The sequence below is a fragment of the Protopterus annectens genome, chromosome 3.part1, assembly GCF_019279795.1.
Source record: "Protopterus annectens isolate FY-2018-M chromosome 3.part1, PAN1.0, whole genome shotgun sequence".
In the NCBI taxonomy this organism is placed as follows: domain Eukaryota; kingdom Metazoa; phylum Chordata; order Ceratodontiformes; family Protopteridae; genus Protopterus; species Protopterus annectens.
The window spans coordinates 996,387,740-996,405,065 of NC_056732.1; the positions used below are offsets into that span (position 1 = coordinate 996,387,740).

Here is a 17,326-nt window from a genome sequence, read left to right on the forward strand (position 1 = left end):
TCTTTTGTATTTTCATTTGACTGCTTTAATCCCTGACTTACCTATTTTGTTTCTTTTGAATAAGAACATATTGCATTTCAAAATTAAAGTACTGCCACAATGGCATGCCCTATCTGCCTACATGTTATTTCTATAACAACTTATCAGTACATGTGTCGAATCATTACATCACATCTTAAAAAATATTCCCCGGGATTCAGTAAGCTCTGCACAGTATGCAGGAATAGTGCAAGTGCTGCTGGAGGCAATATGGCAGCCGAGAGATCCAGGAACAAGCTTCCGGGATGTACATGAGCGCTCCTGCACTTTTCCTGCATGGACACAGCTCCTGTATGCTAATTACCCCATTTGTAGGTGAAAACCATGCAAATGAGGTGAATTAGTGATCCAGGCAGCAGGCAGTCATCCCTCCAGGATTAGTGTAACCTGCCGAAATGTATTTGGCTAGTAACCCAGTAAATTTCTGCAAACTACAAAACACAGCCATGACAACTCCAAATAAAGGGTGTATATAATGTAGAAGGCATGCCAATGACCAAATATATGGCCACTGGCATGAAAAATAGTTTCAAAATAATAAAAAAGAACTTTTATTTATTTTGCCAATTTCTGCAGTTTAAGTGTAGGGCAGTGGCGCGCAAACGGGTATTGGCCCGAAAATAAAAATAAAACCTTGAAAAAAGCTTTTTAGGCAAAAATCACAATTTTGCCATTATAGTCAATGGCAGGCAGAAGACAACAAGGCCACTGAATAATGGTTGCTAAGGGGGGAGGCTCACTGTTAGAGTTGTAACTAGGCATTAGCAGTCAGTTCTATGCAAATGAGGGAAATGATACTGAATCACAGATTTCCCCTCATTGCTAGCCAACACCCAACTGTGTAGGTGCAGAAAAACCATGGTGCAAACCTAAGAGTTAGCGGACATCATAGAGGGGTGTGTCAGGCATACTGTAAGCTTATTGGAGCTCTGTGGCTCTGGTTTGCCCTTAGCTTAGCAGAGCTAAGGAAGGGTGTGTGTCTGAAACTGCCTAGCAGTATTTACATTGCCTAAACGGGTGCGCACTGGGTTTAAAAAAAAAAAAAAAATTAAACCATGAAATAGCAGCTCTGTTCACATCTGAGCACTGTGTTTGTGCGGCATGCCTCGGGGCTTAAACAGGAAGGCAATGGGAAGGAAAAACAGCAGTAGGAAGGTAATCAAGGAGAACTAGCATAGCTGGCAGGTGAAATGTATTAAAATCAGCCTATTACACAGGCAGCAGATGAGCCCAGCCCAGCCCAGCCCAGCACACTACTTACTATAAACTATGCAAACACCTTTCGCTCTGGTTTTTCCCCACAAACTCTATACCACTGGTGTACACAAATGGGGAAATTTTACCCAACAAAAGCAACAAAATGATAGGGGCTGCTTTTGCTCTCATAAATCAATATGTGAAAGAGGCTGTGGGTGGTGAGGATGACAATGCTGATGACCAACCCACAGTGAGGTGAAGGAGAAGAGCATACAGACCCAGGGTAACCTACCAGGGGCTACATGAGCTGGAGATAGTGGAGCGTTATAGGGTGGACAGGGACATCCTACAGCAAACTGTGAGCTCTGCCAGCCACGCCTCACACAGAACCAACATAGGGGAACCCATCCCAGTGGATACCAAGGTATGTGTAGGCTTAAGAATACTAGCCACAGGTACCTTCCAAAGGCCAACTGGGGATATCATGGGGATCTCACAGGCATCAGCATAGGGTACTACACCAGTTCCTGGATGCCATGTCAGCACATGCTGGTGAGCATATATATTTTCTCAACACCTGTGAGGCGTTGACCAGCAATATGCCTTTATTCCGCCAAATAGCAGAATACCCTGAGGTAGTGGGTGGTATAGACTGCATGCACATACACATCAAAGCACCACCCGGTGAGAGGAATAAAGTCTACATAAACTGCAAGGGCTTCCCCTCCATCAACTGCCAGGTCATGTGCGATGCCCAGGGCATTATCATGAATGTGTATGCTGGCAGCCCTGTAAGCTATCATGACTCCCACATCTGGCATATGACGCAGCTGTACCAGAGATTTGCCAATGGGGACATCCCATATGGCCACCAAGTGGGGGATGCTGGTTACACACTGGAGCCGTGGCTGATGACACCCATCAGAAATGCACACACACCCGAACAAGAACTCCATAATGAGGCACACGCACAGACCAGAATAATAATAGAGCATGTGTTTGGGATGCTCAAGTCACACTTCCGGTGTCTGAACATATCTGGTGGAGCCTTGCAGTATTCACCAGCTACATGTACCCAGATTGTCATTGTATGTACCATGCTACACAATATGATCCTGCGGAAACAGCTGCAGCAGGAACAGCATGGGGCAGGGACACACAGCCCCCCACCATTGCCAAGGCCAGCACAGGCACAGAGCGACTCGGAGGAGGAAAAACCTGAGCTTGCCCCTGTAGGCAGAAGGAGGCATGCCCAGTATGTCCAGGCCTTGGCAAAGAGGCAACGCATAGCACATACACTGACACGGTAGGAAATTAGGGAATGACACCTTTATCTGACTCGCACATACAGTAAAAGGTATGCCAAACATGACACTACCTGTACTTAACCATGTATAGGGAGTGTACTATGTGCATTCAACATAGTCAGCCCTCTAGCACCATCTTCAATACTGGCACAGCCACAAGTTAAGTCACTCTCACTATCAATTGCTGAATGTAGTAGTATGTTCTGCTACCTGTATAATATGGTATGGATGTGAGCATGTAAGGGAATTGGGTGGCTGAATGGGATGGCAGCAGATAGTAGACACCTATATTGGCAGCATGAAATCCATTACAAATACTGGTGTCAACAGAGTAGGCAGTACTAGACAAGGTGACAAAACCCACTGCAGGACATGTGGTGGGCCAAATATGTGTCCATAGGACACACACATGCATGTCAGTGAGGCTCACATACCCAACAACAGTCTTAGCCAGCAGGACAGGTGTAGACAAACACAAACAAAGGTTGTGCTAAGGCCTCTGATTGATGACTATGGAGAACAGCCCCCTCCAGACCTACACAGACAGACTACAACATGTCAGGCAGTGGGATTTTAGTTCTGAAGGGTAAGAAGTCTGAAACTGAAATCTAGGTCAATAAAACCTAAGAACTGTCCTACACTGATATGCCTCCAGTCTGCATAATAGGTCAGAAACCAGAATGAAATGGAAGCCAACAGAGTACCTGAAATACCAGTACAGTCATAGCAAATGTTTACAGTTGTCATGTGTGCTACCCCCCCACAATCCTATGTAGAAATGTAGTAACATGTATGTGTATGTGTGTGTATAATGACAGTGGAGCACAGATTACCTGAGCTGGCCAAAGTAGCAGGATAAACTGTTACATGTGTACAATATGCAGGGCTATGTGTGTTAGGTTGCTGTGTGTTGTATATTGTGTGAAAGTGGTCAGCATGTAGGCATGGAAGGTTGTGACCTGGTCGCCAATGGCCAGTACTGTTGACAGGGCCAAGTTCTCACAACTGCAGTGCCAACCACAATGCATCCCAGCAAGACACAATCCAGCAGTAATCCATACTAATGGTTCGGATGTAATATCTGTCAACATCTGAAAGATGGACATGGCATGAATGTGGGCCCAGACATACAAATAGTACACAGGTGGAAGTACCCTAGACAGAGAGTGTATAAAATGTTACTGTCAAATGGACACACCTTTGGATTTGTACATACAGATTAGCAGCACATTAGTTGGCTGTGTAGTACAGAATACTGATGCAGTCTGGCCCAGGGGAATACAGTATTACCAGGCTGTTAACCCTTTTATTTACATACAACCTACATGAGACTGTTCCTGCCATATTGTCTGGTTTATTCAGTACATCCCAAACACAATACAGGTTTTATACTGGCAATTAACTTTTTACTATTTTTAGATTTATTTCTTATGACAGTACATGCAAGATTATTACTAACATGCCTCACGATGCAGCCTTTGCAGCCTACACATATGGGCTTCCTGATTCATAGTCCACTCCGCTGCAGCTGTCAAAGACATAGAGGAATATTTAGCCATACCTATCCATAATATACACAAGCTAGCCAGTTATTAAACAGTTAGTAGAATGAGTACTTACACACTGCTGGGACATCACCCCTCTGCCTAGCTTCTTGGATCGACTGATCCAAGAGCTCCCTCTTCCTCCGTTTCAGGTCGGCATAGTGATGCCTGACCTGCTCACCAGTTCGAGGGATGCCAGTGGCACTGGTGAGGTCACAGGTGAGATGGTCCCAGGCTTCCGCTTTATACTGGGGACCCTGGTACTGGCCCTGCAGCAGTCTCTCTTCATCGTCTTTTACCAGGATTTCTGCCATGGCCTTAGACTCCTGGATGCCCCAGCGCTGAGCTCTGAAGTGCAATCCTTCCCCAACATTGGCCATTGTGCCTACAGAAGGAAGCTTCAACAAGTTATGAGATGTATTCCTGCCTGTGGATTTTAAATAGGGCCAATTTCTTGAACTTTGCAATGACTGGATGGTTTTGAAAATGTTAAGCTATGGGCAAACCTGCTTACCTAAGGTTAGCATTGCTTAAAGGAGCATACCAATGGGCAAATCTATTTAGCTGGGCTACGCATTGCTTACACCTGGTAAGCAGAGGTGTGCAATGCTTACTATTGCTTGTTTTTAATTTTGCACTCTGTTTGCTGTTTGGCATTGATTTATCATTCATTACATGTTATACATTTGTTTAGTATCTTTGGCTCATGTGTACATACACTGTATGGAGTACTTGTGTTTTTCAGGGGATTTCACCACTTTATTACAATGACACCTCACATCTGGACTTAATGCAATACTCCAATTCACAAATATATGTTATTTAGTAGGTTATACAACAAAAAAAAATTGTTTATAAATTCCTTTCACATGTAAAATGTGATTTTGCTATAGTGAGGATCTGTTTGACTATACCTCAATTTTATATACAGCTGATATGGCATAGTGGGAAATCACTGTGGCCATGGTGTGCAGGGTCCTGGGTTTGAGACTTGCAAAGGCTGATTATTTTGTTGCTGGGCATTACAAGGGCTGCTGGATACAAAGTGACTAAGGCACTTTTAAGCAGTTGTAAGCGGGTTTGCACGATGGAAAGCAATGCTAACTGCCATGTAAATATGCTTACAGAGAGTTAGGCTCAAAATTGCGTATTCTGTGTAGGCATTGCTTACCCCCACACAAAGAGCCTTAAACCCACTTAGTACTGCTAAAAAGTGCTTACTCCTGCTTACCCATGCACTTTCTTTAAAAGACAAGAAAAAGGGGTGTTAGGAAAAAGGTATTTGTGTTTATCGGGGGATTTCACCACTTTATTACAATGACAATTCACATCTGGACTTAATGCAGTACTCCAGTTCACAAATATATGTTATTTAGTAGGTTATACTTGCTTTCACATGTAAAATAAAAATTTGCTGCAGTGAGGATGAAACCAGGAATGACTGCTAGCAAAGCATACGCTTTAACTACTACACCATAGTAGTACTGCTTCTATTGAATGTATCTTCCTATTTAACATTTTGTGCTGTTTAAGCTGGACTATGCGTAGCTTAGCAATGGACACACCCGTGCAGCTACAGTTAAACTTTATTGCTTTTATAAAAAAAATCTTCTAGTGTTCTTTTATCTGTACCTTTCACAAATATCACTGCTATTGCTACACCTGTTATTTTGTTAGCTTTCTGCTTCACGATGGGCATACCTCTCAACCTCTTGGAGTGCAAACTCTGGACAAACCATGAAATGATGGGGGAACAAATGGAGGGACAAATTTAACATATTGCTGTGGATTTCTACATGCATCTGTACATTTTACAGCTATCCTGACATGTTTGGGATTCTATGAGCATTCTCGCTCATTTTAATTGCTGAACGGCAATTCTTGAGTGCAGAGGCATATATATTGTGAGAGCTCTGCTCTCAGACACACACCCCTGCACTCTTCCATGGCTCCATGTTAGTTTAGGAGCACAAACTGCACGCCTTCGTAAATATGCATGGCGCACTGCCATGCTGCACTTAAATGGTTAAGTTATTCCTGCACAGAAGATTAGTGAATCCTGGGGATTCTAGTAGCAACATGTTACACATGGATTGCAACTACACATTGTGGAAGTACAGAGCAGCATGATGTTTAGGCTCTGCTAGTCTCTGTCAACTCCTTTTAACAAATACCACAGCGTTTATCACTGTGACAATATATAATTGTTAACACCACTGTCTGTAATGTAAATTAAATCCATCTTCTGATTAAGGTAAACAAAGTAGTAAAAATGTTTGCAGCAGACGCTCATGAAATACTCTAAACTAGAAGGTTAGAGTAGTGTGCGTGTGGCTATACCCAGCATGCCTGAATGATTCCTTTACAAGGTTTGACATAAAATACATATGTGTGGGTATGTTTGTTATATGGCTTAAAAGATAAATAATACTTAACTGCAACCATAAGCTCATTTTGTTTTATGATTATGCATTGGGCAGACCTACCTGAATACAATGATGTTATTTTTGCATCTTTGCCAAAACTCTGTTCACCTGAAAAGCAAAAGCAGTATTATTAATCTTTTTAGCATAACTGAATAAAATACATTGCAATTCATTGCAGTGTAACACAAGACAATGCTATGCAACAGACTGTATTCTATTCAAAACAACCTGAAAGAAAAAGTACATTCTTTGTGTTGTAGTGAGTAAAATCATTTAACAGGGTTTAATAAACTATTTTTCTTAATGTTTTGCCCCCACTGCATGCTGATTATCAGACTGTCTCAATCTATTGGTCTATTTATTCCACCCATACCAGGGACAGCGACAATCAAGAGGGTCCGTCATTTAGGCAAATGCCAGGGGTGGTTTTAGTTCTTGCTGTTTGATGCTATAACCACATTGAGCATGCACAGATACATGTCCCAGAGTTGATGTATAATGGGCATCAGTGAGGATGTGTCTTCCTCTTCCTTAGGTAGCATAAACACTCAGGACTGACATACACCTTGAAGCCAGAGCTCACATAGGGTCTTCAGTTTATGCCAGGGATTTGACAACAGGAGCACACATCCTAAGCATTCATTCCTGCACCCACCTTCTGAGGAGCAGTCAGCCAGCAAGCCATATTGCTCCTCTTCTCTTCCATATCAACTCCAGCCTATGTCTGAACTTCTAGTTTTACTCAGGTTGCTTGGGTTGAAGTAAGATGTTTATCCCTCTATGGCAGTGCAGCAGTCATAAGGCTTTAATAAATTGTTAAGGATTTTATCATGATTAAATAATTGTGCTTATCTTCAAGTTTCTATTTTCTTATCTATAATTTTAAGTCCTTAACAGGTTGATGTACTGGTCATGTGCATCATTTTCAACCAATGTCTCTCCATAAGTGCATACAAATTTTTTGGACTTCCCACAGCCCACCAATGGCTACCCCCAGCTCCTGTTTTCATTCACTGAATCTAATGGATACACCTTAGCCTTCCCTGAAGCACATTTGGGTCTTGGCAGGAGACTGAAAATGCTGATGCAATATCAAAGGGGATTGAGAACACTGATGCAATAACAGAGGAGGTTGAGAATGTCAGAGCAATATCAAAGGAGATCAAGAATGCTGGTGCAATATCAAAGGAGATTGAGAATGTCAGTGCAATATCAAAGGAGACGGAGGATGCTGGTGCAATATCAAAGAAGGCTAGGCATGCTGGTGTTTATGAGAACTATCAATAGCAAGTTGAGGGTATTTTTTTAGAACCATCAAGGATCCACCTACAACTTCCCTTACAGATACGAAAGCACTTGCGAGGATGCAGCAAGACAAGGTCAAGTAATTATGGAAGAGAAGCAGCTATGAATATGGGACTAACTACACAGACCCAAATGGGACCACTAACCTTCACGCAGGTAGGACCAACTACCAGAAGCAAAGTTATAAAAAAATAAATAATGTGGGGTTTACTGTAGTCGGTTAATCAAGCTATTCTTTTAGTAAGCTAAACTCTCACTTTTGGACAAAGGCTTAACATTTATTCCATCAACAGAGGGTGATCTTTATTATTCCCTCACAGAGTTAAGACTCTTTGTTTGCAATTTAGGTTTACAACTATTGTATAAAAATGATACCACTACTACTAGCCATGAGTTACAACACAATAGCACTTTTATCCCTCTTAGTACAGCCACCATTAAATCTTTTTATAATATGTGTGAACGTGAAATTTATAATGTATTTTTTGAGCTTAATAAGAACACGTTTTATAACCTTAGTCAAGATGAAAGAAGAGCATTGCATAATTTATGTACTGTGGAAGGTATAATTATTAAACAAGCTGATAAGTGTGGGAAAATAGTGATAAATATACTACTTGGATGCATGAGATAATATTAGACTCTAGTATATTTAGGAAGGTAGATAGGACTTTTACAGTAGTGTAATATATAAAGTAAAATCTTATCTTTATGATTTATTGATGGATCTGTCGATTTGCCCTGAATTATATAATTATTTGTATATTGCCAGTCCTGGTATTCTGGTTATTTATGGGTTGCTTAAGATCCATAAGAATATGACCATGCAACTTATAACACCTATAGTTTCAGATAACCATTGGGTAACTACAGCCATATCAAAATATTTAGAACTTCAGTTACATAATCTATTAGTATACAGTAAGAGTTATATTAAGGATACAAATGATTTTCTGAATACCTTATATAGTTGGTCTCAAGGTAGTTTAATGAATGATATTGTGTTGGTCACTATAGATATTAAATCATTATTCATTATTATTCCTAATGAATTTGCAATACAGATTGTTAGAGAATTCTTATGTACATACAGCAGTTTTTGTTGTCCTGTGTTAGATATTGTCTTGAATAATAACATCGTTTTGTTCAATGATGAATTCTTCCATCAATTACCGGGTGTAGCAATGGGTACCCCAGCTGCAAATAGCTATGCCAATCTTGTCCTTTCCAGATACAAAGATATTAATATATTTAGTAGCATCTCTGCAAATTTGCTACTTCACAAATGCTTTGTGGATGACATATCTTTTATCTGGATTGGCAGTATTGATTCTCTTAAAAACTTTGTTAATGATTTACAGAAGATTACTGATTTTCTTATATTTGATCTATACTCTTATGAAAAAAGTCATTTTTGAATATTAGTGTTATGGTTTAGAGACCAAAGATGTGATACCATGATACACAGAAAAAATGTTCAAACTACTAGGCACATACACTCTAACAGTATGTATGCCAGGCATGTTTACAAAAGTGTGGTCAGAAGCCATTTCTTAAGGGACAGTAGATAATACATCAAAGGAGAGTTTTCTGCATGAAATGGAGAGTATGGCCATTGATTTTCATACAATCGGGTATGATCCTGAGTTGATAAAGAATAATATGGAAATTGTGATTTCAGAATGTGAAAGGTTAGGTAAACCTTATTTCTGTAATGTTAGTACCATTTCTAGGAATAACAGGGATAATAGAAATTATTTTACAGGATATATAACAAAGTTTAATAGACATATGACTTTGATTAGAAAAATAATACAAAACAACTGGGTTATTTTGAATTCTGACCTTGAAGTTAAAAAGTTAGTAGGTGAGAAGCCACAGTTTGTATACAAAAAAAAAAAAGAACTTGAAACAGCGTCCGTGTTATAAAGATCAAGCATACTGTCAAATAAAAGAACTCTCTATTAATAGGAAAAGCACAATTCCATGTTAAAGTTGTGTTTATTGCAGTTACATCAGTTTGGATGATGAATATGTACACCCCATTACTAAACAGATTTTTAGATTTAATGTGTTTGCGATGTGTCACACTGAGAATGTTATATATTTTGCTAACTGCATAAAAATGTGAATGTTTTTTACAAAGGAACAATGAACCAAAAGCTTAAGGAAAGGATAGGGTCCCGTTTATCAGATATTCATAGACATATTGATATGAATGCACTTAGTAAACATGTCATACAGCAAGGTAATGAGCATACTTTTAAATTTAGTGTGCTCCAGAAAGTTTGTATGCACAAACAAAGAATGATTTAGTTAATAATACTGAATTAGCTGAGTACAAATGCATTCATTATTTCAGAGCTGACTCACCACCAGTATTAAATACTATAAATGGTACACAACCTATTTTCAAGTGTAAACAGAGGTATGAATAATTTTTAACCAGTGCTATAGTGATTGTTTTATTTAAAATTGTTTATTAGTTATGTATTCATTGAATTAACTCATCAACCTAACCATCAAAGCTGTTAATAAAAAGATAGGTGCCCTCTACAGACTTAAAACCTTTCTTTCAGCAACTACCAGGGTGTCTGTAGCCCAAATTCATCTCATCTCTACATTATTGTATGCCTCTCTGTCTTTTATCAACCTATCAAAATCTAACATTCAGAAACTAGCCACATCCTACCATAGCATTGCCAGGTTTGCCACAGGCTCCCCATTTCGTACCCATCATTGTGTTAATCTCAACTTGGCTGGCTTGAACTTCAAAATCTTATTCTTCTACATCAATTAGTTATCACCCATAAAATTCTCTATTACCCTACTAATACACCCATACTTAACAACCTTGTTGCTCCTTACAGGAATCTTACTTCCCTTCGCTCAGCTAACAAACTGCTAGTAGCTACTCTCAAATCACACAATAAATCTGGTGACTCCTTGTTCACAAATTATGTTGGCTCATACTGGAATAAACTTCCCATTGAACTGACTACTTTAGTCTCATCACAAGTTTTTAAGAAACAATTAAAGAACTATTTCAAATCTCACTGGCTTTGCCCTTGCTCAAATCCTGACTGACCCCAGCATCCAACTTCCATTACAGTTCCCTCCTTTGCCTGTTGCTATACATCCATCTTTTCTACTTGTCTCTCTCATTATTACTACTCCTCCCCTGCAGCTCTCCTGGCATCCACATGGATATTACTATTCCTATGATGTCACTTTCTCATTTACACTAGATATATTACTGCAACCTGTTATCTCACCTTCTATTTAAACCTTGTATTTTGATTCCTACTGTACAAGTCTGGGTCTTAAAACTATTTGCTCTGGCACAAAATGTTTATTATATCTGTTAATACTGTAAATATTGTATAGACTCTAGTGTCTGTTTATTTTTTTCATTACAATTCCTGCTACTGTAAAGAGTATGGGATTAGGGATCCTCATTGTATTTTTTTTCTGTTAAATTGCTACTGTTCTGTTAAATTGCTGGAATAGTTATGTAGTTACTTACATTTTAGTCTCTTAATGTGCTGTTTTATTTACTAGTATATAGTGGAGCTTTTCTCCTCGGGCCTCTGCTGAAAATGGACATGTATCCAGCCAGACTAGCCCGGTCAACAAATGTAAAATAAATAAAAAAAAAAAAATTATATACACACGTCTATATTTTTATTTTAAGATATTCATATGTAGTTGCATCAACTGTTCTGTATTTTTTAAAATAGCTTTTAGATTGTGTCATGTGATGTGTAGTTTGGTTGTGATAGGGTGGCATTTTTATTGAAAACTTGCATTAGAAGTGATGTGAATTAATTATTCTATGCATTGAGAAGGAGTCTGTATGACTTGAAAGTTTTCCTTGTGGAATAAAGTATTATTTTTTATAAGGCAATTGAATTGCCTGGATTTTTACTGTTGGATTTATATGTATTTTTGTTTTGGCATCCATTCAGTTGCCTGGTGAAGTTGCTGTTAATGCTTTAGGTATAACTGTGAGTTATTGGGATATTAATCAATATATGCAAGGACAAAGATTCCTTGTCACAGGGACTGTGTTTCCTCAGTAGATGGACTGAACGTCCTTCTCAAGAGTGAGAGCAGGTTCTGATTAAAATATAAAAAAGGAACAAAGGATCCTTCATTGCGACTGTGAGTGACCCTAGTTATGGTCATAGATCTATCCCTTTAATACAGGAGTGAGTTTATATAACAGGTGCCAATACAAACATTGTTACGGAGCCACAGTTTAGGACTCCAGGCAGGTATATGTTTAATAGATATGGCAGAGACAATTATTTGGCGAAATAGTCCATGAGAAATGATAGCGCTTTACAGTTTCCAGAAAAAGGTATTTCTGATAAGAATATTTTGGAAAATCTAAAAAAATAAACTGAAGTAAAAGGGTGACAAGGTACCAGTCTCTTGCTGGTCATCTTTTAATGACTGGCAAGAAGAAGACGCTAAAATAAGGAAAAGGAATCTGTAGTTAGAAGCTTAAACTATAACTCAGTTAGGTTAAAATCACAGCTTCAGGAACAGTTAACATTTCGCAAAAATGTGCAGAACAAAAGCTCCATTCCTGGGGCACGTATCCTTTAACACAGTTAGAGAAATTATCACTCACACAGGCAAAAATCATCGGATGATGACTGACCTCCATTACCTTCTGAACCTCCTCCACCTCATGACCCACCTGTGTATAGTTTGTCAGAAACAACTGCCATTCCCCTCTCAACATCCCAAGTTGATTCCAGCACTTCCCGTTGGGTAAAAATGCTAGATTTCATCAACAACATCAAACAGTTTTGGTCTTCAGACCAAATGTTAATGCATATAACTAATAAAGGGAAACAATTGTATCACAAACATAAATGGGAGAAAGCTAAAATAAATTCCTAATAAAAGTCAGCCAGCACTTTCGGTAAAATTAAGCACATTTTTACTCAATTTTAATTGTTATCGATGTGCAGGAATATCAGTGGACATCCCCTGCAAGCTAACCTGCAGGAGAAGAGACAGAATCTGACTCCTCTACTGATTCTGATATACCTTCCACAGAGATGCACCCTTTGCATCAAGTACCAAGCCCTGCAGCAGTTAGAGATTGTGAGTCTGAGCCTTCTATAAGTGAGGTACCATTGTAAATTTTCTCCCACCCATTCAAACAGATTCAGCAAAGTATGCAAATCTTAGAAGGACGTGCATTTGCAAAACCCTACCATCAAAGACATAAGAGATGTACTAAATGCCTCCACACTTCCCAAAAGTTTTAGGAAAGTATGGAAAAATCTACCCTAGGTGACAGTATTCAGAAACATATAGATGACAGATTTCTTGCTGCTAGTAATAACCTTTTAAAAGTCATTACCTTAGCATGTACCCTGCCCGTAACTAAACAAGAATAAAACTATTGATTACAAAAGAGAATTAATCTAGTGATGCATATCTGCAACAGATGATAGATGCATTTGAAACCTTCTCTGCACATCCAGAGCCTAGGTAAGGTGCGGCAGTCAGTGGTTTATCAACAGTGCTTGTAGAGAGCTTCCTACCACTCATACAAGAACAGATTAAAATGGTTTGTTTGAACTGGCCAAGTTTAGTCTTTCATAAAGCTGCAAATCAGGCACAATATGTAGCCAACAATATCCTCAGGGAAGAAAAAGAACAAAAGAAACAGAGGATATTCAACTTCAGAACTTCAATATCAACTTCCAAGGATGGAGACAGAGAAGAAGAAATCATGGGGGAAGAGTTAGAGTCAAATTCTTTCAGCTACCCCAGGACAGTATCAGCAAAACTGTTATCCCCCTGACTCATCACAGGCACCGCAAGGTGCACCATGATCAAACGCTTGTTTTAATTAAGGTCAAAAAGGGCACTGATGAAATGAATGTCCACTTGTTGTTGAGCAATCAATGTCACCAACAAATGCCAAGGCAACCTGATAAAAACCCTCCCATATGGAGCACTACTTGGCAGCCACCAGTGTGGCAGCAAACTCATTAGGACAGCTATGAGCAGGAGCTACAGTTATTTCCCTTGGTACCGATTGATCAAAATGGTCCATTTGTCAATGTTACAGTGAAAAATACATCTGTCCCATGTCTTGTGCATACAGAAGCTACTAGGTCTATGATTACTTCGGCAAATGCCAAACATCTTCCACTTTCTAAATACACGATTCAGGGTGTGTGTGCATGTGTGTGTGTGTGTGTGTGTGTGTGTGTGTGTGTGTGTGTGTGTGTGTGTGTGTCCGGAGTATCTATAGACTATCCAGAAACTAAACTTGTCACTACTCAAATTGGTCCATTAAAAGAACAGCAGGCTTTTATTGTAGGAAATTCAGACCATTTAAATCTGTTAGGTAGAAATGTAATATGTAAACTGTGCTGTTTATTGTATACTGGTGATGTATTTCTAGACAATCCTAATAAATATTTAGGATTATAGTCCTCACATCATCTGTTGGAATGAAAATGCCCTTTTTGCTTTCATAACAGTACTTACCCTGCTTCTTTAATCCCTACAGCAGATGACGGAGAATCCACAATTATTTAATTGGTGCTAACACTGTGCTTCCTCCTAGACTGGATTTGAAAGATGTTCCTTTGCAGAACTCAGTTCACATCTATTTCAAAAATAACTCCTGTGTTCAAAGAGATGATGGTGAACCCATAGCATCCTTTTCTGTTTGAATGGAAGACATCATTTTATTAACTAGACCATTAAATGGAAATGAATCTGCTCAAGTAACTGAATTAGTAGCTACAATTGAAGCATGTAAAACTGACAAAGATCATTCAGTAAGCATCAACACTGATTCTCACTATGCTAATGGTGTTGCATATAATTTTTTTACACTTTGGAAAGAAAGGGGTTATCTAACATCAGTAAGGGGTAGTTATTAAAAATGCTGTTTTTGTTAACGAACTGTTAGATGCTATATTATTACTATATTATTACTAAGAGAGACAGCCGTAGTGAAATGTGCCACGTATCAAAAGAGACAGCCATAGTGAAATGTGCCACACATCAAAAGAGACAGCCATAGTGAAATGTGCCATGCATCAATCTGATAATTCTTTTGTTACCAAGAGTAAGACTTTTGCTGATATGGTGGCAAGGCAGGCTAGATTGTCTTATTGTGTTCAAGCTACATATTTTGAAACAATTGAATGAAAATAATTTTCCTTTACAGGACCTTTTGTGGTGCCATCCACACAGTCAGCTAGTAGCCCCACTAAATTTTCTAAATCAGTTGGTCAAAACCTATCACTTGCTTTTCATTTGGGGAAAAATACATTAACACATTACAGCTAAGTGCACCTCCAGGCTACTGACACCTCTCATCATCAAATATTGCTTGTTCAAATTTACATTAATAATTCCAAACTTTGCTATAGAAAAGTTATCAGAAGATTTCTCCATAAAGCATACATGATGGCAAGCACAACTGTATTGATATTTGACCTCTGTCTAATGAAGCCAAATAGATATTTAATATTATTTGTATGCTGTTTATTTGTATTGTAATAATTTTCATCTCTCTCTAAATATCTCAGCATTCAGATAACAGACAGAACTGCACAGCCTCATATGAAAGCTCACAGCTGTATGAAGAAAACCCTGCTGGCAGTATGTGTCTTGTTTGAATGGCTACTGTGATATCATAAGCTGTTCATATATTCACTGCCTTTATTTTGACTTATAAAATCCATTTTAAAGCATCAAACTGAATGAAAGCCACTAAAATAAAGATTCATTTATTCAGAATGGTTTGCCATTTACAGTTTTCTAGTAACACTTATGGTTCCAGAGATTTGAATATTTGTTTGAACTGAAAAGTGATAACGTAATGTTTTTTAAGGCTTAAGCCACACCCACTGGGAGTTAAAAACAGATTTCCACTGATTGGTATGCACCTCATCTCTCAGAAGTCACTCAACATTTTGTAAATACTTGTGTAATTTGCTTAGAAATAATGTGTCTAAATCAATGCCGTACCTGTTCAATCAATAAAACAGCCTTGGGGGACCATTCTGTGCCCTTCAGTGGGACTTTATTAAACTTCCTCTCAGGTACAAAAATTTCACTATGTGTTAGTAATAACTGACATGTTTTTCTTGATGGGCATATGCACCATGTGTGAAGAATGATGCGTACATGGTAGTGAAGAAATTGTTACATGAAATCATCCGCAAATTTGGTGTTCCCTGTAGTATTCAGTCAGACCAAGGATCTCATTTCACTAGTCAAGTAATACAGCAGCTGTGTAGACTAAATGTTAAACTTTCATTGTCCCTCTAGATCACAGGCTTATGAGACAGTAAACAAAGCTAATTAAACTATTAAGCTTAGACAAGCTAAAGTGTGTATGCAAACTGATTTTAAGTGGCCAAAAGCATTGTCTTTAGCTTTATTTAGTATTAGAAGTGCAGTTAGTGCCCCTAGAACATGTTCCCCTCATGAAATTCTCATGGGAAGACCAATACCTCCAACACCCCCCCCCCCAGAATTATTGATTGAGACCATACTTTCCTATTGTAAATCCTTGTGTTCTCTTTTGCAGAAATACAATAGTATATCATTCTGCATGCAGCCCAATCTCCCCCGCATCATGATTACCATGACCTGCGACCCACAGAATAGGTATACATTAAAGTCCATTCCTGAAGAAACTCAATTAGCCCCAGATGTGGTTTTGCTCACAACTGCTGTCATCCACTGTGAGGGACTCCCACCTAAATCAGTATGAACCAGCAGAACCTATTGTCATCAGATGACAGCCCATGATGTTTTGCTATCCAAACCAAATCTAGAACTCCTTGTGAACTGTTGGCCTTCCAATCAGGTTCCACATCTGCCATCCAGCTCACATCCAGAACTGAATGCAGTTAAGCGACCCTTGTTGCCTGCCCAGGAAGTTAAACACTGTGACTCTGCTGCCTCATCCAGGTCTGACTCATTTTCCAGTGATTCTTCTTCAAGTCCAACAACAGTTTTTCTTGCTTTAAATTCCAACATCACTGATTCATCCTGCCTTTTGAATACTGATTTAGACATTGTCTTTTCCAGACAACATTCCCTTTTCTGATTAAGGCCCTTGGCTGATGACTTTTTGGTGACTGATTAATTTCCACAATCAACAGCCTGGCCAACATTCATGTTTACAATTTCTTTGCAACCCTTTCCATCCCCAACATGTTTGGCTTTCCTGAGGACCAATCATCACTACTATGTCTGTGCATCATGCTCTGTGACCATTAGAGCTGTAGATACTGAATAATTTCTTAACAGATACACAGGCTTTGCTATAAAATAGAGACAGGCATTTGGGTAGAAATGAATCAAGAGCACCTGAATGGCATCCTCAATTTAATACTTTTTCTGCTGCCTTTCATACTTGTGCACAGATCCTTAAGCAACTGCTGCACTTGTGCGCATATTCCTACTGGACATGATGGAGGTATTCCACTGATTCCTATACCAG

At 38.9% G+C, this 17,326-nt stretch overlaps 1 protein-coding gene across 1 annotated transcript in view; it reads right to left on the reverse strand.

Annotated features, from left to right (window-relative positions):
• CCHR3.PART1H8orf34 (chromosome chr3.part1 C8orf34 homolog) overlaps positions 1-17,326 on the reverse strand; it is a 3,081,413-nt gene that overhangs the window by 128,048 nt on the left and 2,936,039 nt on the right. The window contains exon 14 of the mRNA XM_044067160.1: positions 6,574-6,621. Coding sequence (XP_043923095.1) covers positions 6,574-6,621 — 48 coding nt within the window. The remainder of the gene's footprint in view (positions 1-6,573; positions 6,622-17,326) is intronic.